The 26,237-nt window shown below is 35.2% G+C and overlaps 1 protein-coding gene across 1 annotated transcript in view; it reads left to right on the top strand.

Annotated features, from left to right (window-relative positions):
* Positions 1 to 345: 345 nt before the first annotated feature.
* The window catches only part of LOC109049489 (AP-3 complex subunit beta-2-like), a 32,555-nt gene continuing 6,663 nt past the window's right edge, over positions 346 to 26,237 (top strand). Inside the window, exons 1-21 of the mRNA XM_042752812.1 lie at positions 346 to 909; positions 8,360 to 8,435; positions 11,109 to 11,183; positions 11,421 to 11,516; positions 13,117 to 13,277; positions 14,832 to 14,898; positions 14,981 to 15,163; positions 15,235 to 15,411; positions 16,497 to 16,594; positions 16,999 to 17,053; positions 17,582 to 17,653; positions 17,769 to 17,831; positions 19,172 to 19,304; positions 19,653 to 19,762; positions 19,841 to 20,017; positions 20,701 to 20,887; positions 21,051 to 21,181; positions 24,254 to 24,292; positions 24,830 to 24,944; positions 25,759 to 25,948; positions 26,049 to 26,217. Coding sequence (XP_042608746.1) covers positions 647 to 909; positions 8,360 to 8,435; positions 11,109 to 11,183; positions 11,421 to 11,516; positions 13,117 to 13,277; positions 14,832 to 14,898; positions 14,981 to 15,163; positions 15,235 to 15,411; positions 16,497 to 16,594; positions 16,999 to 17,053; positions 17,582 to 17,653; positions 17,769 to 17,831; positions 19,172 to 19,304; positions 19,653 to 19,762; positions 19,841 to 20,017; positions 20,701 to 20,887; positions 21,051 to 21,181; positions 24,254 to 24,292; positions 24,830 to 24,944; positions 25,759 to 25,948; positions 26,049 to 26,217 — 2,637 coding nt within the window. The 5' untranslated portion in view covers positions 346 to 646. The remainder of the gene's footprint in view (positions 910 to 8,359; positions 8,436 to 11,108; positions 11,184 to 11,420; positions 11,517 to 13,116; positions 13,278 to 14,831; positions 14,899 to 14,980; positions 15,164 to 15,234; positions 15,412 to 16,496; positions 16,595 to 16,998; positions 17,054 to 17,581; positions 17,654 to 17,768; positions 17,832 to 19,171; positions 19,305 to 19,652; positions 19,763 to 19,840; positions 20,018 to 20,700; positions 20,888 to 21,050; positions 21,182 to 24,253; positions 24,293 to 24,829; positions 24,945 to 25,758; positions 25,949 to 26,048; positions 26,218 to 26,237) is intronic.

The following is a 26,237-nucleotide window of genomic DNA, read 5'->3' as shown; positions in this document are numbered from 1 at the left end:
GCACTCAAAACAACATGAATATCTGGACTGTGGTGTTTAGCATTCAAAGCAAATAATAGTACAGAGCTTGTGCGTGTCGACATCCCAGCGATGGGGTTTTCCTGTGAAAGCCTCTTTTCAGAGCAGTGTTTCTAGCTGAGTCATATCAGAGACAAGGAGAGGCAATCGACCGTTGCAGAAAATACGATGGAAAAGAGGACGAGGGACAGAAAAATGTGCCAGAGTTCTGGGAAAGAGTGATGGTGTGAATGAAAAGAGAGGGAGAGACAGAGTGTGCGTTTCATGAGGGGTGGGGTTTGCTGCTGGTGGGCGGGGTTTAGCTCTGCTCAGCGATCAGAGCAGTGTGTTCACCATCAGTCAGCTCTGAGCAAGATGAGAACAGCTTTTGCTGTCACCTCCCTTGTCATCTCCTCACCTCTCAGGGCCGCTTCACGTGAAAGACGCTTTGAAGCCTCTGTATCTGCATCGAGTTGAAGACCAGACTTAAGGATTGTGCTTGTGTTTTGGAGTTTACGGTCTGCTGTTGCTTTTGAGACGGATTCTACAGGTGTGTGTGAGCGTTTGACTCTTCAAGAATCATCTACAGGTGTGTTCACCTGCCTCAGGGGATCTAAATAGGTGCGAAAGTTTTGGGACTAGCTTGACGATGACCACCATGCAGAAGTTGCTCCAGCTGCCGGTGAACGCTGTGAACATGGTGAAGAGCGTGCAGGGAGTCGCTCAGGGCCAGGAGGAGGCTCTCAGTCCGGTGCTGACGCCCGACAGCGGCCCGCAGAACTGGTACAACGCCGTCCAGCCAGAGGAGCTCCGACACCTGAGATCTGGGGGGACGGGCGGCGGGGGGGAGGGGTCAGAGGATCGACCCGGGCTGGAGGAGGGGCTTACCAGCGTTCAGTCACAACCTTTACGGTATGCTAACACTCATGTAAAGTCATGAATGGCTGTGTGAGTGATCTCTTACAAAGTGTAATTTAAGACACTTTGCTTCTGTTGATTCTCTTAAAATTTTACAAAATTTTATTTTTTACATAAAAAATAAAAAAAAAGTTTCATTAAAAAGAATAAAAATTAGTGCACATTCAATTAGAACTAAATGTATAATGTTATAAATAAAAAAGTTAATTTATAAACAATATAAACAAATCTTTAATATCTAAAATATAGTGAAAACACTATTTTTTAGCACAGTAACAAGATCGGCAGTTTAAGACATTAACTTGTAAGCAAAAAACACAAGATACTTCTCTTTTCAATATAAATAAGACTTTATTGGATAAATCTAAGACATATAAACTAATCTAACACATAAACAAGTGCATTCATACAGTCACAAAAGTTGCAGGAAGAGAAAAAGTGAGGAAATAATGAGTTTAAGAGAGTGAAATCTCAAGTTTATAGCAATATGTACAATTACATAGACCTGAATAACCATCAATCATTTAAGTAGCCCTCACAATTTAGATTAGATTAGATTCAACTTTATTGTCATTATGCAGAGTACAAGTACAGAGCTAATGAAATACAGTTAGCATCTAACCAGAAGTGCAAGAATATAGTGTTATATATACATAAAAGTGCAGAGTAAGTAAAGCGTATGATATACAGAATGTACAGTGGAGTTGCTATATACAATATTGATCAGAGTATATACAGAATATAAATATGAATGCAATGTAGGGATTGTATGTACATTATGAACAGAGCAATGAAGGATTATATATAAACATTATGAACAGCAGCAATGTGAGAACAGTGGTAATAAATACAGTTGGATGAATGTGCAAAAGTATTGTTAAAATGAATTCTATTTAAAATAACAGTAGTGCAATTATATTTTTATAGAATAGTTTACAGTGCGATAACTAGATGAGTTCCTCAGTGAGGTTAAAATTTATATTAAATGCACCAGTTCAGCTAGAATCTGGAGGTACTTGCGTTACCTGTGTAGGGGGTTCCCTTTGTTGTCTTCGTTGCAGAAAGGGGTTTCACAAAGTTGCTGTTTGGCTGGAAGTTGAGTAGTCGTTGAAGTGACGTCTTGGGAAGCCAATGGTTGGGGGTTGGCTGAAGATGCAGAGTTGTGGGCTGGCTGAAGTTTTGAGGTGGTCACAGACTCAAGGTGAACTCAGAGACACGGTGTTGCAGCAAAACCTAACTCAAAACACTAAACTCTCAACGGAAAAAAAAAGAAACTAAAGTAAAAAAAAGAAAAGGGTAAAGTTTGACGAGACTAGGTGGCGTTTCTCCTCATGGTTTTGGAGGAGTTGCTGGCATGCAAGACAGAGCACACTGGAAAGGTGCTCGAAGAATTCACGGGCAAAAAGCAATGACTAAAAGCAAAAAGTGGCGGCTAAAAGCCGAAAAGGCAAAAAGCATAATTTGATGGTGTCCTGAGTATTTAAACCAGGCTGTTGGACACATTTTCCAAATGGTGTCTTGACAAGTTAGTCATTGTCTTAGCTTGGGGTGTCGCTACTGTATGTTTTTTCTCCCAATACATAAATCAACATGTTATCTTATCAGTCACATGATCCAAACTTTCCCGCTCTTGCAGAGTATAAATTGGGCATGATTTCTATAACAAGAATATAATACATTTTACAAAGTACTGATTCATAGAAACGTTTAATGTATGAAAATTCAAACTCATACATACCCAACCTGAATATAATCCTACAAACTATTCAATAGTTATTCCAAATACATACACAATGAGAGTCAAATGTGTGGGTTACATACGTGATATAGAGTTATGCATAGAAGGGAAAGTTGTTCATAAGTCCTTTTAGCATCATTTTGGTGAAAATATGCATGTAAAAGACAGTATCTCTATCGTTCTGTGAATGTGAGGATGTGCTTTGTGAGGAACAAAAGGTAAAAGTACGGTGGCCGAGAGAGCTCAACACCCTGCAACTTCAGAAAACACATGCAAATAGAAAAAGCACCAGCAAATCAAGAAAACGTCTTCATCAGTTTGACAGCAGGTGCTGCAAATGCTCACAACACGATATATACAGATATATTTTTACAGTAGGAAATTTACAAAATATCTTCATGGAACATGATCTTTACTTAATATCCTAATGATTTTTGGCATGAAAGAAAAATTATAATAATTTTGACCCATAATGTATTGTTGGCTATTGCTACAAAAATTTACCCGTGCTGCTTATGACTGGTTTTATGCTCCAGGGTGACATATATATATATATTTAATTGGTATAACTCTTATTATCTGGTCTCTTCTGAAACTCTTTAAGACACATTGCTGTCTTGGATAAACTTCTTTTGTTGTTGTTGAACCTTTTGAGCAGAGCCTTTGTTAATTGTCAGCTATGGTTGGCGTAATAGTCACCTGTGCACCTGCTCATACAGTGACACCTGAGTCATGCAGATCTTCCTCTACACATTGTCCTGTTGGCAGAGCCTCAAGGAGTATCATTGTCTCAGAGTCTGTGTCCAGAGAGGATAGCTATGCTCCTCAGCAGGCTGAAAGAGAGTGAGAAACCCATGTGGGGCCTTGAATTATGAATAACTTTAATAATATGGAGCTCAGAGTGTCTCATGCATGAAGAAGAAGACGATAGGAGATGTATTGCAAATCGGATTCTCTGCAGGGATCTTGTATTTCATTGCATATGGTCATTACAATATGCTATGAAATGGCTTTATTTTTACATTAGTCGAATATTCCTCTAATGCAAAGGCAGATGTGAATGCTGGGACAATGCATTGCTAGTGCTTTGTGCTGTTGAACATGTCCTTGTGCTTTAACTGTGACTGTAACAAGTGCTCTAGAGGATGGTACAGTTTCCTTCAAATGTCTGCACATTAAACTAGATGTTTTACAACTATGAACATCAACAGTAATCATTTTATTATCAGCTTTATAAACAACAAATAAAATGTTGATTTTAATGTCTATTTTGTCTGTCTATTTTTAGACTTAAATTATTTTAAGTATTTATGTTTTTCTCTACTGTTCTGTATGTATGTATATGTGTATATATATACATGCAATATATATATATATATATATATATATATATATGTGTGTGTGTGTGTATGGATTTTACATATAAAAGGAGCAATAAGATTATTTTTTAAATTATTTTAATTTAAAAAAATACATTTATCAGCTAAATTAATTATTTAATTTTAGACTTTTATAATCAAATTCTTCCAAGACCAAATCACAATAGTTAGCTTCAAGCTTGCAATTTCTTTTTAAAGAAAATTGGTTTCTTTATAAATGCATATTTATCTAACAGCTTAGACTGCGCCTAAAAGTTTTCCATTAACGTAAATATAGCTACCCCCCATTGTTGTAAACATACCCAGCATCTGATTTATCATCGGAATAATTAATTTGCTAAAAGCTCGTCCCGTATGTAAATCAAAGCATTGGTGCTCAGTCACTGCAGGTCAGGAGGGAAAGTGATTACAGGTTTGTATTCCCTCTGCATGCAGCAGTTCATACAGTGATACAGAGAGTCTTCCCGTAACTCATCTCTGATTTATGACACTATTTATCCACTACATTTATTATCCAAAACAATTTACAGTTCATTCAGTTCTCTGGAATATGACATATGATAATCTGCTGTAATATGGAGGTGATGTATTTGACTGTAGCACGTCTGCTGAATCACCGCTCTGATCACGACCCACCGGCTGCGTGTGCGTGCATTTGTGTGTGAGGTAACTGGAGCTGACGGAGCGCGTCCACACACACACACGACTAGCACAGCCATCACGACAGGACACACACACTGATGCGTGAAAGGAAACACCGCCCACACCTTCTCACACACACACACTAATATTTGACAGTGTTTATGGACCCTTCCAGCTAATAAAGCCGCAGAGGGAGTCTTTTTTCAAGAGCGATAGATAGTTGTGCTGGGTGGAAGACTCTGGCAGCAAATCTATCCACTGGAGTTTATTGCTGTCTTTGTTGCTGTGGAAACCAAAGAGCAGTACCTGGGTGTGTTGCAAGATATCATAGTCATTTAATTCCACACCGGGGGAATTTGTTTAATTAGCGAATTGTGTTATCTTGGCCAGCTCGTAATATTTTCATACCACAGCTTTGAGGGAACACACTCGCTCTGATTGGTTCGTTTTGAAGCTGCTGGGACATGATTAGGCCTGTCATAATGCGTGACATGTTTTCATCAATCAGGGTTCTGATCTGTGATGACATCAGTGGAAATCCATTGTTGCATCACTGTAGATATTATACATAATGTTTAGGAATTTAGGAGTTATTATAGTACTACATTTGCCTATAACCAGTCTGCAATTTGCATTCATTTGAATATATTCAATGATTGGCTTTTGACTATGTAAATATTACAGCACCTTTTTACACTAACATTCTGCATTTAAATTAATCTGTGTTTATTTAATCAAAAATACAGTAAATTTGTGAAAAATTATTACAATTTAAAATAACTGTGTTCTATTTAAATATATTTTAAAACATAATTCATTTCTGTGATCCAAAGCTGAATTTTCAGCATCTTTACTCCAGTCTTCAGTGTCACATGATCTTTCAGGAATTACTGTAATATGCTGATATGCTCCTCAAGAAACACTTTTTATTATCAGTGTTGAAAACTGGTGCTGAAAACTGTCATACCTTTATTTTTAGGATTTTTTGTTTTAAATTTGATGAATAGAAAGTTCAAAAGAACAGCATTTATATATGAAATATAAATGTATTGTAACATTATAAATGTTTTTACTGCGACTTTGGATCAATTTCATGCATTGTTGCTCAATAAAAATAGAAATTTTCTTTAAAATGATGATAAAAAATAATAATAATTATTATTATATATAAATAATTATAAATAATAATAATAATTATTATTATAATTATATAAATAATTATAAATAATAATAATTATTATTCTTTTTTATTATTATTATTAATAATAATAATAAAATCTTGCTAACCCTAAATTCTTAAAGCAACAAAACCTTAATTTTGATGTTGTGGGTCATTTAGGTCCAGGAGTGAGAAGGTTTAACACACAAATGAGGCATTTTTAGATCTGGTTTTAGATTCTTTGAACTCAATTATTATTTCCTGTTGTGTATGAATCATCATGAATTATCATCATCAAAGAACTTAATTATTATTTAAAAACACCATAAGTTCTCTTTGAATCTGAGCATAGTTGAGCCAGTTTTGATATTTGCTATTCGATGTGTTCATTCAGTTAGTTAGTTTGTGTGTGAATGAGTCTGTATGTGTGAACAGATGTCAGTTTGTTGATTTAAACCCAGCCAGTGTGATTAATTATGAGAGAGATAAAACGAGAGACTCAACATCTCTCCTTCACAACTTCTTTCTAAAAGGAGATCGCTAACATTAGGATGTGGTTGCTATAGTAATGTGTATCTATGGACAGAAGGGTTATGGGCTTTCTTGCACGCAGGATGTCAGACGGTCTAAGATTGATGTGGGTCTTAGTGTCACAGCCAATCAGAAAGAGTTTGGCTTGTCATGTGACTGATTTGCAGATCCTCAGATTAACACCTCTTGACTCGTTGTGGTTTAAAATGAGGATCTCTTACATTTAGATACATGCAGAAAGTGGTTAATATTTATATCTTTTCTCATTTGAGCTAATATTAATAGGTTGTCCCAGACTTCTAGAGGATCATTGGCCTTATTAATTATCGTGCCTCTGGGTTCGTTTGGAGTCACAGACATCAACTAGAGAACATGAAGTCAGTTTAAATCGACAAATACTTAAATTCATCTTCAATCTTTAAAGACCCTTTGAAAAGACAGTTTTCCTTAATGTGTTGACATGTTGTGTGAAACTGAGACATATTTTATTTTTTTTATAGGCCTGATTCCTTTTTTTTTAATAGCTAAAAGCTTATGTTTAAGTCAAAGGATGGCAAAATCAGACTTGACTGCTTATGCTATGGATAAAAAGACACTTTTAAAGTGAATAAATCTACACCACTTTGTTTGCAATCAATAAATGGGAAAGGAAAATAAGCTATTAGCTTTGCAACAACAAAAGAAACATTGTCAAACCAGAATATTCTCATTCTCTCTTTTTAGGACTTGCACAGCTAAAAAAAAAAGAAAAAAAGATACCTAAATTAAGCTAATTCTATGATACTGTACTATGATACTCTACTGAGATATGGGGAGCTTTTATTTTGAAATATGCAAAAAAAAATTTTTTTAGCTTTCTAAATCTTTTTTATTACAGTAACTGTTGTAGGCAAACTTAGCAATTTATACCATTTAATTTATAATTTATAAATAAAATTAAAACATAATTTTTAATTTATTTAGTTTATTATAAATTTAACATTGCAAGTAAAATTAATACAAAATTTGATTTTAATACATTCTCTTTTTTTCAACTGCTTTAAGGATTGAAATAAAATTAAACCATTTTTAAATGCCAAACTTGTTACAACTTTAAGGGAAATTACATTAATTGCACTACACTTCTGCAAGAAAACAGCATATATACCCATAATGCCAATAAAAACTATTTGCACAGCAATGCTGGGATAAGTTTGTAAGATTTCATTTATTATAGCTAGGCTATATTATTAAACATACACTTGGAAAACAGTTTTAGTCTTTCTCTCCTCAGTCAATTAATAAGAAACTGTTGCATGAGAAGGGATTTTTCCAGCAAAAACAAATGCTTAGAAGTTTGACCTTTCAGAGGAGACTTAATGGAGAACATGTTTATGTTTGAGCATCAACTTTTCCCAGATCTTTCTTCTATAGGCTAATTCGCCATTAACAGCAGTTTTTGGCATCTATATAGATGAATGAATGTGGATGGTATCTCTCAAGTAATTTGATTTTGGAAAAAATTGATGATCTTCATACTGAGATCTCTGACTTTGCAGTATCTTTTAGTATCACAGTTTGAGACTTTGTTGTAAAAGATATGCATTTGAGAGTTTTCTTCTCAGGAAAAGCATGTCAGAGCAACAATTTACTGCCATTGATTTCTTGGAGAAACAACTGTCATCCAAATGAGAAAGAAAATAGGTATGTGGCTTCCCTTGGATTAGTATCTGGTGCTTAAGGAAACCAAATCATGCTGTTGATGGTATTTCTGGGTGTGTTTGTCTTTTTTGATTCTCTGTGTGTCAAATTTGTGTGAATCCTTTGAAGGAAGGCTTGATTTAATTTGCTCTGGTTGGTTCTTCTGAACTCGTGAATGTCCGCAGGGCTCTTAAAGAACTGAGATGAGTCTGGCTGATACATCATTGTTATAATGGACACCTTTCTGAGATATTTAAAGGAGAGAGAACAAGAACAGTTGATAAAAATTCTGTCTTTTTTGTTTTACATCTTCAGACACGATGACCTGAAGGAGATGCTGGACAGTAATAAAGACTCCTTGAAGCTTGAGGCCATGAAGCGCATCGTAGCGGTGAGTAAACCACACACATTCAGTATGTTTGTCTTGTTTTCAAGTCTTACATCAACATGCATATATTTGTGATGCATAATGACATAAGATATTAAGTCTTTTTTTTCTGAAACAATAACCAAAATTTAGTGAGTTTTTGCTTAAAACAAGAAAATGTCTGCCAATGAGGTTAAAAAACAAACAAACTGGTTTTCCCTTTGAATTAAGTAGAAAAATTTCTCATCCCATTGGCATATTTTTTCTTGTTTGAAGCATTTAAATTCACTTAGTTTTGTTAATATTTTGAGAAAACAAGTCTTATCAAGTCCATGCTTCTTAAAGGGATAGTTCACACAAAAATTTAAATTCTGTCATTAATTTCTCACCCCAATGTCATTCCAAACCTGTAAGACCTTTGTTCATCTTCAGAACACAAATTAAGATATTTTTGATGAAATCCGAGAGCTCTCTGACCTTCCATAGACAGAAAGGGTCCTAACACGATCAAAGCACAGAAACGTAGCAAGGACATCGTTAAAATAAGATGTGACATCAGTGGTTCAATCATAATTTTACAAAGCTATGAAAATACTTTTTGTGTGCAAAGAAAACAAAAATAACGACTTTAGACAACAATTTGTCTCCTCCAAGTCACCCTATAACACCATTTTGGAGACTATCACATACATAACGTATACAACGTATGTACACGGATAAATTTTTACATACAGATCAAAGCGTAAACAGCGTATCCGTGTACGGTACTGCTGACACAGAACAGCATACGTTTTCTTTGCACATAAAAATTATTTTTGTAGCTTTGTAAAGTTACGGTTGAACCCCTGATGTCACATGGACTATTTTAACGATCTCCTTGCTACGTTTCTGAGCCTTGATTGTGTTAGAACCCTTGCTGTCTATGGAGGGTCAGAGAGCTTTCGGAATTCATCAAAAATATCTTAATTTGTGTTCCGAAGATGAACGAAGTTCTTAAAGTTAATGTATTCTGATTTAAGAACGTTTAGATATTTGTATTAGAAAACGAGACAAAATACCAATTAAGAAAATACATATATATTTTTTGCATACTATTTCACTTGTATATTCTATATGCATTAAATAACATTTTAATGTACGTTATAAAACATAGCACTGGGTAATGTGTCCCACAATGCAGTTTTCTCAAGCGTCTCATTGTGTGATGCACAGCTGGGCTGTGCAATTTGAGCTCAGTTTTCATGGATCACTGGTAATAAAGTCCCGGCAGGTTCAGTTTTATAGATGTATTGATGAACAGAACCAGATATATACATGAAAATCTAAGTCAGATACCTGATTGTCTAGCATTTCACGAAGAGATATTTGCGTTCATGTCAGTAATTATGCGACGGTGTAAATAGACAGAACACAGAAGGCTGTAACTGAGGGCAGTAAATACCGCTGTCACTGTGTGTTTTGTGAAGTCTTGGCTCTCACCGGTTTGTAACTGTTGCATCAGGTCTGATTCTATAGCGAGACAAGCGATTTCAGCAAACGCTTTGGAAATGGGACAGATATGCGAAATGCGTTTAATATTCATGAGCGGTTTTAGTGTCTCTGTATTGTAAAGGATCAGATCAGGACTGAAATATTTATCACTCGGAGCTCAGAAGCCATAAACAGCCACCTGATACTGTTTCCATTCACAGAGCACAGGTTGCACCGGCAGCAGGTACACGATTCCATCAGGACCGAGCCAAAAATCACCCTATTTGTTGCTTGTAATTTCCTGTGAATAATCCATCAGTGCATGTAATAAAAATGTTCTCTTCTAGTAGCAAACAATAGTGATAATATAGTGCAACAAATTTATTTTGGTGGCTGCAAACTGATGCAATAATTAAACACTCTTAATATGTCCTCTTTTTTTAATGCAATTCAATGCTATCCTTATTGTTTCTGTGCTAGATAACACTGTTGCATATAATGTAAATTAGACTATGTGATAGTAAAATGTTTGGATTAAATATTACACTTAAACTAAATTGTGGCTGTTCAGTGTAGTTAGCAATCTTTTCAAATAGGTAACTTTAACCATTCAACCAAGTAGCTTGTCATTCTAGTTACTAGTTACTGTTAAAGTAGGTCCCCAACACTTAATTTTATATAATAATATATTATATAATAACAATTACGTATATATATACAGTATATATATATATATATATATATATATATATATATATATATATATATAAATATTATATATATATCTATATATATTCTAATTTCATGCAGATCAATGCTAAATATTTATATCTTTTGTGGAAACCATAAGGCACATAAAGAAAGAAAATCACATCAACATTTGACTAGCTTAAAATGTCTGAATACTTGTCTGAATGTCTTAGCTTTGAACCTCTTTATCATCTAAACAAACTTTATTTTATTTTATTTTTTGCTGTTTTGATTTAAGAAGAAATGTGTAAAAAATTACTAATTAAAAATGTAAAAAGTTCATAAGCATGATTCAACCAAAAAAAAAAAAGAAAGAAAGAAAGAAAGAAAGAAAGAAAGAAAATTATTTTGTTATATAGACAGAATTAACATTTTTGGGTGAACTGTCTCTTTAAGTGTCCTAAGTTATTTTCAGTTAAACTGTATACTGTACATCAGTATCTAAATGTTACCCTGTTTTTGTATGTTTTCCCTCAGATGATCGCCCGGGGGAAGAACGCCTCAGATCTCTTCCCTGCCGTGGTGAAGAACGTGGCCTGTAAGAACATCGAGGTGAGTGAAACGCCGAGGAGCAGCAGGAGACAGGAAGCGGTTCAGATCTTACAGGATGTCAGCTTTTCTGGCTGTTATTGACTTTAATCTTATGTTAATATGCAATGACAATGAGGTTCTGCTCATGAGTCACCGTACGCTCAAGTGCTGAGTCACACAAATGCATTAAACAGCAGATCAGAGCTCTATTCACCCCTCTGTGAGTGTGTGTGCTCTGACGTGTGTTTTCTCTCTCAGGTGAAGAAGCTGGTGTACGTGTATCTCGTCCGCTATGCTGAAGAACAGCAGGATCTCGCTCTGTTGTCTATTTCCACCTTTCAGAGAGGACTGAAGGTCCTAAAACACACACAAACACATTACTCAAGGTCTAAACATGCTGCTTCATCCTGACAAAATCTCTTCATCCTCTCTAATCTCTTTCTCAACATCTAAAAAGGCTGCACTCCTGTTTGCGTACTTTGTATTAAATGTGCATAATGTACTTTTGAGTGCATTGTAAGACTACGGCTCACTTAGTTAAAGCTGCTGTTTATCATATTATATGAATAATAACAATTATACAGTATATAAATATATATATATATATACACACATTTTACATTTAATCATTTAGCAGACACTTTTATCCAAAGCGAATTACAAATGAGGAGAACAACTGAAGCAATCAGATGAACAACAAAACAAAACAATAAACAAGAAAAGTCACAATTATCATATAACATAACACATAAAAAATATATATTTTCAAACAAAACAGTAATAGGTAAGTGCTAGTATTAATTATATATTAGTATTAGTTATATTATTAGTATATATAAAATCTATAAATAATAGAAAAATTATATTTTATACCATATAATATATTTGTATATATTATATAAATATAAAATATTTTAATATATTAAAACATTTATATTATGTTTATGCTTATTTAATGCAGTTATGTAAAAGATAATGTATTGTCAGTTTTCAGGCCAGTTTATTGCAAAATAAACCCCAAGATCAAGTTTGTACTTTGTAAGTGTTATTTTAGTATTTATTTACACTTAGAATTTTTATTTATAACTTGAATAAAATTTTATTTTTATTATTTTAGTAAGTTTGCTTCGTGCTTTTGTAATTTTTATTAGTTTTTATATTTTTTATATTAATGTTTAGGTTTAATTTATTTTTATTTCAGTTTTAGTTTTAGTCCAGTTTTAGATTTTATTTATGTCAATGTTAATTTTAATGCAACATTTCTAATTTCTCATATAATATATTTATAAAATAAAATACATGCATATATATATATATATATATATATATATATATATATATATATATATATATATATATATATATATATATTCATAATATGTATAGATATAAAACATTTAATGTTAAAAACTGTTGAAAAGTATAATTTTATAATTTTATTTCGGCTTTATTTAAAATAAGAAAAATGTTTAAATAAGTTTAGTTTTAGTTAACAATTAATCTGTACTTTGTACTTTGCTGGTGATGTAAAGTGCTACTGTATTTTTGAATATGTAGTAAGATTATTACATCAGTTTGCTTTTTTCCCTCACCTTACAATTCATGATTACTTTTAGGTTCATATATTTAAAGCTTCTGTGGTTTTCTAATCATTTTGTTCTTAAAAGGGCAATGGAGAACTGTTACAAACATGTTCCCTGTGTACTTTGACAGGAGAGGCACTCTCAAACCAACAGCACATAGTACGTAGTATAGAGAATATGCTAATAGTGATGCAGCTAAATGCTCAGTAAAGCTCAAAATGGTGCAAAAGTGTCATATGGGACCAAAAATGCCCTCTAGTGTTCAAATAAAGGAAATACCTCTCACACCCTTTAATTCTGCTGTGTGAAGTCACATTATTGAAGCATCAGATTCTAAATAAATAATTCTCTGCGAATCATTGTAACCTCAGGACCCCAACCAGCTGATCCGTGCGAGCGCCCTGCGTGTGCTGTCCAGCATCAGAGTGACCATCATCGTGCCCATCATGATGTTAGCCATCAAAGAGGCGGCGTCTGACATGTCTCCATACGTCCGCAAGACCGCAGCTCATGCAATACCCAAACTACACAGGTACAGTAAAGCAAGAGTCTGGTCTGAGCACAAATATGCCACTGGGGGTAATAAATTGTTCATTTAGATAATACTGCAGTTTATTACCATGTTTTTAATTTAAAGGCAGGGAAGGTAATTTGGTTTGGTTTTTTGTTATGCTGGTTGAAAGTCTCTTCACATCCCGACAGCAATCACTAAGTTAAATGGTCTAAATGTATTTATATGTATTTATATCATTTGTGGAAAGCGTAGGTCCGTAAAAGGTTTGTCCAAACAAAATGTTCGGTCCGAACATTATAAAAGACAGTCCTACCTGCCAGTCAAAATATGCATTTGCATAACTCTGTGCACCCTGTTCGCCCAGAAATGATTATCAGTGCATTCCAGCGAGAGTAAAAGGTGCTATTATTGTAATATTTTGTGTTTGTACTGTAATATTTTCTCAGCGGTGAATGAGACATGAAGTAATCTGACAGCGTTGCATTCAATCCTCCACTAACGCCGTCTGTCATTGTATCACTGGTTAGCTCTGACGGAGCGCGCTCATGTGTTTTTGAGCTCTGGCGGAGCGCAGGGAGCTTGCTTTTAAAGCTGTGTTTTCTGAAATCACCTACTTTTTTTCTGCCAAAAATGTTTTTTTTTTAGAGTTTTTTTTTTTTTTAAGTTTTGTTTTGCTGGGAGACTACATTAATTGATTAAAAACAGTAGAAAGTTTACTGTGAAATATAGCAATTTATCCAAAACGTTTGTTTATATTTAAAAATATAATTTATCTCTCTGATGCAATGCTGAATTTTCAGCAGCCATTACTCCTTCAGGGTCACATGATCCTTTTGAAAACGTTTGTTTTGTTTTGTTTTGTTTTGTTTTGTTTTGTTTTTGGCTGAAAAGAAATTTAAAAAATAGCATTTATCACGCTTAAAACTTTTGCTCAATGTAATATCTATTCTGATAAATATTATAAAATACATTTGATGTAATGTAATATAATATATGCAATCTGTATTTTATATAAAAAAAAAAAAATTAAATATATAAAACTTTATTATAAAAACTTTTTATTATATATATAATATATATATATTTTGTGTATAATATATATATAGTCAGTCTCAAGAAATATAAATTTTTACAATTTTAGATAAAAACTTTATTTTCTATATATTTAGAAACATTTGTTTGTTAATCTTAAATATATTGTTAAGATGAATGTGAAAATGTATAGTCAGTCTCAAGAGGATGATAAAGAACTTTGTGTATCCTTAAATATCCCACTAGCAAAACAATAAATAAATAAACAGTCATTAAATATTTATTTGTAATGAAATAATTATGTACAAAAAAGCATGGAATTATGTGAGTGATATAAATCTAGGAAATACGGTGACTAAGTGCTCATTATGTAACAATGTTTGACCACATAAAACGAATAACAATAAAGTATTCCAGACAGCTGTATGGTAAGTTTTCTTAGCATTCTAGCTTTAGTTTGACTACTTTAATATTCAATAAAAGTAAAACAAATTCACAGGTTGCAGGGGTTGATGGTCATTTCTCTCTCTCTTCATTCAGTCTGGATCCAGAACAGAAAGATCAGTTGATTGAAGTCATCGAGAAGCTGCTGGCTGATAAAACCACAGTGAGTGACAGAATCATTTCAGATCAGTCCTGAGATATGATCATCATTCCTGACGTGTGTGTGTGCATCTATCTGATCCTAGCTGGTAGCAGGCAGTGTGGTGATGGCGTTTGAGGAAGTGTGTCCAGACCGCATCGATCTGATCCATAAGAACTACCGTAAGCTGTGTAACCTGTTGATTGACGTGGAGGAGTGGGGTCAGGTGGTCATCATCAACATGCTCACGCGCTACGCCAGGACGCAGTTCCTCAACCCCAACATCAACGTGAGTATCACACACATGCGTGTGTATCCCATGAGGACATTTCCACTCTTAACGTGTGTGTGTATGTGCAGGAATCTCTGTTGGAGGAGAGCAGCGAGAAGGCCTTCTACGCCTCAGATGATGAGGAAGATGAAGATAAGAAAGCCGAGGCGGCCACTCTAGCGAAGAGGAAGCCGTACGTGATGGACCCCGATCACAGACTCCTGCTGAGGAACACCAAACCCCTGCTGCAGAGCCGCAACGCTGCTGTGAGACACACACACACACACAATTCTGCAATTGCTTGACTACAAATTAATTTGCATTTAGAAACAGAATTATTTATTTTGTATATTTTAAATAATTATCTAGAATAGTTCACTAATTATATTTAGGCAAAATTATGAATGTAAGAATTAACTGAATTTGAACTGAATTGACATTTGGGATGACATTAGTCCAGTCATTAATTTTGACTAATTACATCTTAATTTATTCCCTGATATGTAGAATTATTATTATTATTATTTAAATATTGCTAAGACGTTTTTCTGTTCAGTTTCAATTTCAATTCTGCATTCAGTTTGCCGCCTCAATTTAAATTGAATTCAAATTCAAGAATTTAATTGGAATTCAAGAGGCATTGTCAATTCAGAATCAAAACAGTTATTATTCTTTATATTAATATCCACTTGTGTACATAATGTGAATGAACAACAAATGAATGTGCATCAAAAACTGGAACTTCAGATTGTACAAATGTATTTTTGTTCAGGTTTTTAATTTATTTTTGGAGGTTGTTGTTTTTATTAATACATGTATGGTTGTTTTTATTTTATTTTTGAAAATTTAGCAATTTTAGTTTACTGCCTTTTTTGTTTATTTATGTTTGTTATCATTAAATTCATGGGTTATTTATTTTAATTTGTTTTGGAATTATTAATGTATTTTAGTTTAGTGTCATTTTTTCCCCATTATTTGGTTATGTTTTTTTATATATATATATAATTATTGTTCTAATAATTATTAAATGCATGGTTGTTTTCATTTTATTTTTTGACTTATTAAAATATATTTTAGTTACATTTTTTCCAATTATTTTGAAAGTTTTAGCTATTACTATTTTAATTTGTTTTATTATTATCAGTATCAGTTTTTATAATTATTAGGTTAGTTTTTAATATTTTTAAAACCCTTGTTCACACACATACCATCAGTATTTACGTTGACAAAGAGCTGAAGCTGATTTGCCAGCATTATGACAAGGGGACCTGTTCACACTTGACCTCTTAAAAAACAGGTGTTGATTTAGCTGTAAGCATCTCATAATGAACGTCTCTCTCTGTCTCTGTAGGTGGTGATGGCAGTAGCTCAGCTGTACTTCCATTTGGCTCCTAAAGCAGAGGTGGGCATCATTGCTAAAGCTTTGGTCAGATTAATGCGCAGCCACAGGTGAGTAATCAGTCACTTACTAATGAAACATAAACACACTCATACACACTCACAGACAAACATGCTTCCTGAGGTTTTCCTTCAAGCGTCTCCGAAAGTGTGACACAGCGTGAAGTCTCTGTTTAATGATGCAAGGCTGGTCATTGTCTGTTGACATCGTTAGTCAGTACAGGCTAAACAGCACTGGATGATGACACTGCAGTTCTCACACAGAATTTGGCATTAGCTGCAGATAGAGAGATGCTCAGACCGTAAACATCATCCATTATTCACATGCATCTCTCCATTTAGCCTCTTTATGAAAATATCGCTTTCCCTCTCAAATACCTTTTAAGGGTTTTGAACGATAAACATCTTCATGATGTTGTGTCACTGATGTTGCTGTGTGTTTTGTTTCTCTGCAGTGAAGTGCAGTATGTCGTGCTTCAAAACGTGGCCACGATGACCATCAAGAGACGAGTGAGTGATTCACATAAAAGTGTAAAAGCACTTTGACATCCACTTGAAAAACACTGTAGATCGCAGAGTCACCGAAGGGCAATTTTAACATTTATTTCCATAATATGATGATTATGTATTATGTTCATACTTCTGACATTGTGTTCGACAAATTTTATGCATCTAGTGTGACTGGAAAGGTCAACAAACAGGATCAAGGTTTAAACAGCTTGATCTTTGAGGATCATGTTACAGCGCTTGATCATAATGCTGGAGCTTGATGTTTTGCTCCATATAGTTCAGTGCATTGAGCAGCTTTGCTCTTTTTAATATTTTATGATTCAGTATTTAAACTGAAAACATTCTTGGGGTTTTGTTTTTTATACATTTAATGGTTTGTCCTTGAGAGATTTCTGATTTTGAAAAGCTTTTCTGTAAAGGCATAATAGAACAGAAACATTCAATCAGTATTAAAAATGTTTTTATGCAGAAGGTGTTCTGTTTATATGAACGCTCTGGTGTTTTAATATGTGTGTTTTTGTCTTTTAGGGAATGTTTGAGCCGTATCTGAAGAGTTTTTATATTCGCTCCACGGACCCAACACAGATCAAAATCCTCAAGGTGAACAAATATGCTTAACTGTGTTATTAAATGTTTTCACCAAAGAATGTTGATTCAGTAAGTTTTGAGTGTTTTAAGGTTGGACTGACGATTTTATTTTCTCTTACTAACACAGCTGGAGGTTTTGACGAATTTGGCTAATGAGACGAACATCTCCACCATCCTGAGAGAATTTCAGGTACTACTTTACATATGCTGTTCTTACAGTTGTTCATAGAATAGAATAGAATAGAATAGAATTTGAATTTGAATTTTATTAAAGGGAAAACCCCTTGAGATGCTCCATCTCATTTTTTGAGGGGGACCCAGCAAATAGAATAGAATAGAATAGAATAGAATAGAATTTGAATTTTTATTAAAGGGAAAACCCCTTGAGATGCTCCATCTCATTTTTTGAGGGGGACCCAGCAAATAGAATAGAATAGAATAGAATAGAATAGAATAGAATAGAATAGAATTTGAATTTTATTAAAGGGAAAACCCCTTGAGATGCTCCATCTCATTTTTTGAGGGGGACCCAGCAAATAGAATAGAATAGAATAGAATTTGAATTTGAATTTTTATTAAAGGGAAAACCCCTTGAGATGCTCCATCTCATTTTTTGAGATTAAAGGGAAACCCAGCAAAGAGATTTATTGTAATATACCATTCAGAACAAAAAAATAGAATAGAATAGAATAGAATAGAATAAACTTTAATATAATATAATGTAGTTTATTGTAATATACCATTCAGAACAAAAATTATTCTCATATGCTCACCAAGATTGGATTTATTTGACCAAAAATAGTTAAAACAATGGTGTGGACAGTTATTTTTGCACCTGACCTTATCGAATATGCATTTGTAGGAGTTTCCCTTTGAGTTTTTAAGATTATAGATTCTAGAGACTGCATGAAATATTTACTTTTCAAAATTATTGATTTATTTGTCACACCACATGACTTTTTAAGTGAACTGCATACTAAAAGGTGGATAAAAATGGTGAAAAAGAAATGGTGACCTGTCATAACACCCAAAATACACTTACATTACACATACATATAAATTGCAACCTAAACCTTTAAATAAAATATCTTCATGTCTGTGTTGTTTTGTCAAGCACCCAGTGGGAAGTCGTGGCCTAATGGTTAGAGAGTCGGACTCCCAATCGAAGGGTTGTGAGTTCGAGTCTCGGGCCGGCAGGAATTGTGGGTGGGGGGAGTGCATGTATTCTCTCCACCTTCAATAACCACGACTTAGGTGCCCTTGAGCAAGGCATCGATAGTATTGGCGCCCACTGCTCCGGGTGTGTGTGTTCACAGTGTGTGTGTGTTCACTGCTCTGTGTGTGTGCACTTTGGATGGGTTAAATGCAGAGCACGAATTCTGAGTATGGGTCACCATACTTGGCTGAATGTCACGTCACTTTCACTTTCATTAAGAGTATAAGTAACAGTGTAATTCTCTGCTTGTGTTATAGTATTTTCCAGTGTATTTGAATAGTGATAATGATACGTTTTCTGTATTTGTGTTGTAGACGTATATTAAGAGCATGGATAAGGATTTTGTGGCGGCCAGCATTCAGGCCATTGGTCGCTGTGCTACAAACATCGGCGAGGTCAGAGACACCTGTCTGAACGGACTTGTACAGCTGCTGTCCAACAGAGACGGTGAGACTGTGTGGATTTCTAGACGGAGCACAAGTAAATGCAACAGAACTATTTTAATGCCCACACTGCCATTAATTATCCATAAAGTGAGAAACACTTTGGCAGACATCAAAAGTAGTTTGCGCCGATGTCAGATGAGGTTCTTATCATGCAAAAGAAGAAAAATATGAGCCTCTGACTTTGTAACATGCAAATGTTCCTGTAAATCCTCTTGAAATGCTCTTGAAATTGGTCTATCAAATGCTGTAAAAGAACAGCAAGGCGCAATGCAATGGCTAAAGACGTCTGTCAGATAATGCCGAGTAATATTCGGTGCATGTTTGTTTGTTTGTGTGTGTGTGTTTTCAGAGTTGGTTGTGGCTGAATCCGTGGTGGTGATCAAAAAGCTTCTGCAGATGCAGCCCGAACAGCACAGCGACATCATCAAACACATGGCCAAACTCATTGACAACATCCAGGTATAGTTGTGATCTAAACTACCCATTTTCACATTTCAAACAGACTCCTATAGTCCTGATTATGTGTGTTTGCATCAGGTGCCCATGGCCAGAGCAAGCATCCTGTGGCTGATCGGAGAATACTGCGAACATGTCCCTAAAATCGCCCCCGACGTCCTGAGAAACATGGCCAAAACCTTCACTAACGAGGAAGATATTGTCAAGCTGCAGATTATCAATCTGGCTGCCAAACTGTATCTTACTAACTCAAAACAGGTGAGGCGACAAACGTGGTTTTGGCCATTTTTACAAAAAAAGCAGTGTTACTTAATATTATTTATTATCAAAATATTAAGTTTTTTATTAATGTTTTGAATTAGCTTTTATTTTTATATTTTCAGTTTTCAGTTTAATTTTAGGGATTTTTTGTAATTTTATGTGCTCATGTTTATCATTTTAGTGCTTTAACTTAATCTTATTTCAATTACTGCCCAAGGCGAGTTTCGCTTAGTTTCTCCATCTAATATTTATATTTTATTTTAGCTTTATTTCAATTAATGGAAATGTTTTTAATAGTTTTAGTTATTGATAACCCTGTGCTGAAGTGACTGTGTGCATCACATTAGCTTGTTTGCACGCTGTTAACTGGTGTTTAACATACTAGGATAAATGATGCAAAGCACATTAGCAGTAAGTAAGTAAGCTGCTGAAATGACGAAACTCATAAATGAATGCAAGCAAGAAAATAAACGGGCAGAACACACTGAAAACTGAAACATACAGTGCATCAGTCTGGATGAAAGCTGGGGAAACCCAACATGAGTCACTGTTTAATCAAGCGAGACAATCTCTGTCTGCATGTCATATTATTTAGATGCACACAAGTGCATTGCCTGTCGGGCATGAAACTCTTGAGAATTAAATTCCTTTGTGTATTTCTTTTCTTTTCTGTCTTTCAGACTAAACTGTTGACGCAATATGTACTGAACCTGGCGAAATATGATCAAAACTATGACATCAGAGATCGTGCCCGCTTTATCCGCCAACTCATTGTGCCCACTGATAAGAGCGGCGCTCTTAGCAAATACGCCAAGAAGCTTTTCCTTGCACTCAAGCCTGCCCCCGTCCTGCAGTCTACATTTAAAGGTAAAGGTTTTCATTTTAGATTCAGTTTTAGTTTTATTTAACACTAAAAATCCTGATTTGCATGCAGAACTTATTCTTGAGATTACTGGGACCTTCAGGAAAAAATCTGAGGAGCAGGAGACAATTAGAGTTCTCATTTGTGATTTTCTTCATTTCTTTGCAGACAGAGATCACTTCCAGCTGGGGTCACTGTCTCATCTGCTGAACGCTAAAGCCGCCGGATACCAGGAGCTGCCTGACTGGCCCGAATCGGCGCCCGACCCATCCGTGCGCAACGTGGAGGTGAAGGATTCTGTGTGTGCAAGGCGAACAGTTCTGACAGGGCCAGAGGGCGCAGGGGTGCTTCTCCTACAGACCACCAGAGGGAGCTCCAACATGCAAGACCTCCCAAAGAAACGCCCCAAATCGCTGACAAAAAAACCCCAAAAACACGCTAAGCTCAATCACTTTTATATCGCTCACTTACCTCGCTCATTAGCATAACTCCACCCTCATAACGCATAAATCACACAGTCTGCATTTCAGCAGGGTGGTAGCTACTCATCCTGCAGCCCGATTGGTTGATGTGTCAGAATTATTTCCCTTGGTAATAGAGTGCAACAGTCCAGGCTCCGGAAGTAAAAACTCAATTATTTTCTTAATAGCAGAATGTGAGTTACAAGGTTGTTAAACGATGGTAGTGACTTCTTTTGTTGAAGTAACTTTTAAATAATCATGTTTAATTGAAATTCTGATGAATGCTAATAAAAAACTACATTTCCCATAATTCAGCAGAGAGTCTCCACCAATCAGAGAATCACCATAAAGAAATCTCTCACTCTCATGAAACACTGCAAGTAACGTAGAGTAGATATTTTTATGCACAATATACATAGTTTGAAATAAATGTGTAAAATATATTTTATGTATATACTGTATATTTTTAAATGTGTGAGACTTTTTAAAAAATCTCTATGGGAAAAATGATGGAAAAAATTCATCCAGATGTTGCACTCTATTAACAGCATGTCAAAAATGGCCATTACAGAGTTAAACTTTAACACTGAACATTCCTTCAAACGGAAATCATTAAAAAACTAATTCCAGAATTCTTTGTCTGAATGCTAGATCTGAATGCTTTATTTGTGGTTCTAGAATTATTTTTAAATCACTGAGAGTTCTAGAACTGACTATACAGACACGCCCACGCACATTTACATATGCCACGCCTCCCTGATTAATATTCCATTATCAAATCTGCATATGCATGAGGTCTGTATCACACACTGATCGGTCAGGGTCTTGATTCCAGCTTCAGGTTTTTGTCTGCATAATCATGTTTGTTATTTCATAAAGCACTCATCATTCACAGCAGATTTCTTGTCTCTTAGATGGGTGTGTTATCAGTTTCATCCCCTTTCTGATAGTCTGTCTGTCTCTTTATGTTCCCACCCACCATATTTTGCAGCAAGAGGAGGTCATAGACACCAGTGAGGGCCGAATGGGTCTCCTGGGAGACTGGAGAGAGGTGCCCGCAAGAGTGCAGTGGCTTCTCTCTCTGTCCTCTATCTGTGTAGTCGGGTCGTCTGGCTCGACCTTTCTGCACTAAAGTGTGTGTTTTTGTGTCTCAGTCTGAAATCTGCTGACCTCATTTCCTGCCAAGCAAAACATCACATGGCTAAACCTTCATATTAATGTTGCACTTCCATTACTGTGACACCAAATGCTCAGCAGAGCATTAAAACATCATGCTAACACAGATTTGTTATTGACATATTGAGTATATGATTAGAGACCTTCTGAAAGTTCTAAACTAAGGGGTGAATTCACTAAACAGACACTTTTGCGTACGATATTTCAACGCAAAATAAACGCATGCTAATTTAATTAGCTACAGTCTCTAATGGTATGTCCAAGACAGCTGGTGGTAAACATAATTAGAGATATGTTTGTGAGCAATTTAATCAAAGGAAAAGAGTAATATAACTGACCGGAATAACAGCTATAGCAATATTGTTCTGTTCTAGTAAAGTATGTCAAATTATGCGGTTGCAGAATCTGTCGCATTGATACCCAGCTAATAAAAGTATGTTCTTAGAATGTTTTGCAAACAATTTACTTATGAAAACGCTATTTTTGATGTCCCCTGAACATTCAAAACATCCACTTTTTAAAATAAACTAAAAAATTTAATTAAAAAATACTACCATTAATAAATTTTAATACTAACACTAACAAAAAACAAATGAAGACCATAACATTTTAAAAAAATGAAAAAATGGTTCCATGAATGATGTATAAATAAAAATTTTTGTGCTAACGTTTTGAAAACATAAATGAAGACCAGATCATTTTAAACAAATGTTCTATTAACGTTACTGGAAGAGTGTTTGTTCATAGCTTCAAGAGAACCTTGCTAGAATGTTAACCAAAGTTCTAAGAACGTTCCCTGTTAGCTGGGTAATCACTTAGTACTTAATAAAGAGTTGTGCTGTGCAGATTGATTTCAGCATTAAATTTGTTGGCGTGTTTATGCGGTTACCTAATTTGCATAATTCGCATTAAAAATAATGACTGCTAAATTGAGTGAATTTAGTAAATTGAACACTTAAACAACACTGACCAATGTAAATAATGCTGTTCATTCTGAGTGAATTCCCCCTTAATTGCCCGTTCACACCAAGAACGATAACTATATTAGCGCCCACACCAATGGTTTATTAAAAGCGTGTACTGCAGTTCTGTTGTCTGCCACTTTAAATGCTCACACGCTTTAAAGTCAGATGCATTCTGATTGGCTGTCGACGTTTTTATTGTTCAGCAGCTCGAAAGAAAATTGTCCAATGATGTTGCTCTTTTATGTCAGGGGTGTCAAACTCAGTTCCTGGAGGGCCACAGTCTTGCACAGTTTAAACTGAACTCTAATTAAACACACCTGATCCAGCTAATCAAGTCTTTTAGGCTTATATGAAAACTACAAGGTGTGTGTGTTGGAGCAGGATTGGAACTAAGCTCTGCAGGGCTGCGGTCCTCCAGGAATGGAGTATTATATGTTGTTATTGTTATACCTGTGGTGTGGAAGTCACTACTGACATATAGTTAAATTGATCTCTCATATAGTTACAATTTATTCTCTTTATAACGTTATCGTTCTTGGTATGAACGTAACACTTTCAGTTGCTTTGACTGAAGCTGTTAGCGAAATATGGACGTAAAACGCATTCCAAATACGTGCTAATCTATTGACAAGTGCAACCTGAATCCTTGTGTGTACTTTTTAAATCTTTTTCTTTCTTTTCTGTTCTGTTCTGTTCTTTTCTTTCCTCTTCTTCTGGCCATCTCACAGCATCATTCTTGCGTTTCTTTTTATTCTTTCCTGTTTGCCAGGTTATTAGGCTGCTCGAAAGAGTCACCACTTTAACCAGCGTGAGTCTGTCAGTCACCCTTAGCGTCAGACCCAAAGAGCTTTTGCCACAAGCCTAGCGTAGCGTCTGTACTGTGCTAGATCAGCCTTTCCCTTTCCTCAGCCCTTGCTCTGTGATTAAAGACCAGAATCCTCAAAAACACCCCAGAAATGGCCTGCAGCACTGGTGCTAGTTGCTAAACGCTAATTTACGTTCTAAACACCACGCTGATTCTAGCTTAAAGTCAGATGAATCTTGTGTAATTCGGTGCTGGTGGTCTTCGGGGTCTTTTTTTAGGATGTGATCTCTTTAATTAAATGTTTAAGCGTACACAACAAGAATGAAAGTGGCCATGAATGCACAACCTTCCCTGCTGTAGACACTGAGCGAAGAGAGGCACGGCTCTCTAGAACTGTAATTTTATTAACGTATGAGTGTAAACAAAGATGTTTTCTGCTTTTAAAGAGGCATTCATGGCCGTTATATGATCCTCTTTCTCTGATTAGGTCCTCCAGATGTACTTGAGCTTGTTTTGATGGTGTTTTGCGATCCTTTGCAGATTCCAGATTGGAGCAAATGCACAAGCCGGAAGGATCGTAAGGAGAAGAAAACAGAGAAACCATTCTACTCAGACTCAGAAGGAGAATCTGGTCCAACCGAATCAGCAGATAGCGGTAACTGTGGTGAACGGGAAAATGTAGTTATTAGCCATATAGGAAGCTATCATATTAGACAGCATGCCGTGGTTATTATCGTAACCAAAAACAATTAAAAACATTTTTGTTAAATTAAACAAAACTAAATTAATATGCCTTAAAATAGTCTTTATAACGTCTTTAAATGTTTATTACAAAGATACATAGTACATGCAAATATTGAAAAAAACTGTTATTTACATGAGATTCAACACTGATTCCTGTTTACATTAGCATGTTGCTAAGCTTACGACTATATATGCTAATAAGTATAAGAAATGCAAATAGAAGATACTCATTTTTAATTGGATTCCCTATCTGTTCTCTTCATTGGTGACTAAAAACTATTTAAATTTAATTTCTAAGTATTCATCACCATTTTGAAAGAACGTTTTCTCTGAGGTCATTACAATGCTAAGCTTTAGGGTTAGTTAATATAAGTCTGATGTTAGCATGTTGCTAATGTCTTTAAATGTTTATCACAAAAAAATGCACAGTAAATGCAAAACTATGAAAAATAGTTCATTAACGTGATTCAACAATGATTCCTGTTTGACATTAGCATGTTGCTAAGCTAACGACTCTATATGCTAAGAAGCACAAGAAATACAAATAAATAATAAAATAAATGTATTAGATTCCTTGTCAGTTATTTTCATTAGTGAATAAAAATTATTTTATATAAGATGAAAGTATTTTCATCACCGTTTTGAATGAAAATTTACATTGAGGTCATTACAATGCTAATCTTAGTCAATGCTATTTAATATGATTTTGCTCGCTCACCTGACAGAATCAGATTCAGGCAGCGGTTCAGAAAGTGCCAGCGCCAGTGATGAAAGCGGTTCCGGTTCAGAGAGTGAGGAGAGCAGAGAAGAGACTGAATCTGAGGATGAAGAGGAAGATGAGGAGAAGGAAAAGAAAAGAAAGAAGCGTCTGGACAAGACCAAAGCAAAGAAACCAGCAGAAGAGAGCGCAGAGAGGTGTGCCAACCACACATCACACCAAATCAATGTCAGTTAATTAAGTTCTGATCAGCGTGTTTTGCCAAATGTCTCATGTTCTGCTCCATCATTCCCACAGCGAGCAGAGCAGTGGTACCGAGGACAGAAAACGAGGCAGGAAGGCAGTGAAGAATCAGAAAAGTGCCTCAGAATCAGAGAGCGAATCAGAAAGCAGCGAATCAGAGGACGAATCGGAGGAGGAGTCAGAGGAGGAGTCTGAGTCAGACACCGACATCAGGAAGAAGAAGGTTGGGCTAGATTGAAATAG

This window comes from Cyprinus carpio, chromosome B25 (assembly GCF_018340385.1).
Source record: "Cyprinus carpio isolate SPL01 chromosome B25, ASM1834038v1, whole genome shotgun sequence".
In the NCBI taxonomy this organism is placed as follows: domain Eukaryota; kingdom Metazoa; phylum Chordata; class Actinopteri; order Cypriniformes; family Cyprinidae; genus Cyprinus; species Cyprinus carpio.
Note: the sequence above shows the minus strand (reverse complement) of the source record. Positions and strands in the feature narration are given on the sequence as shown.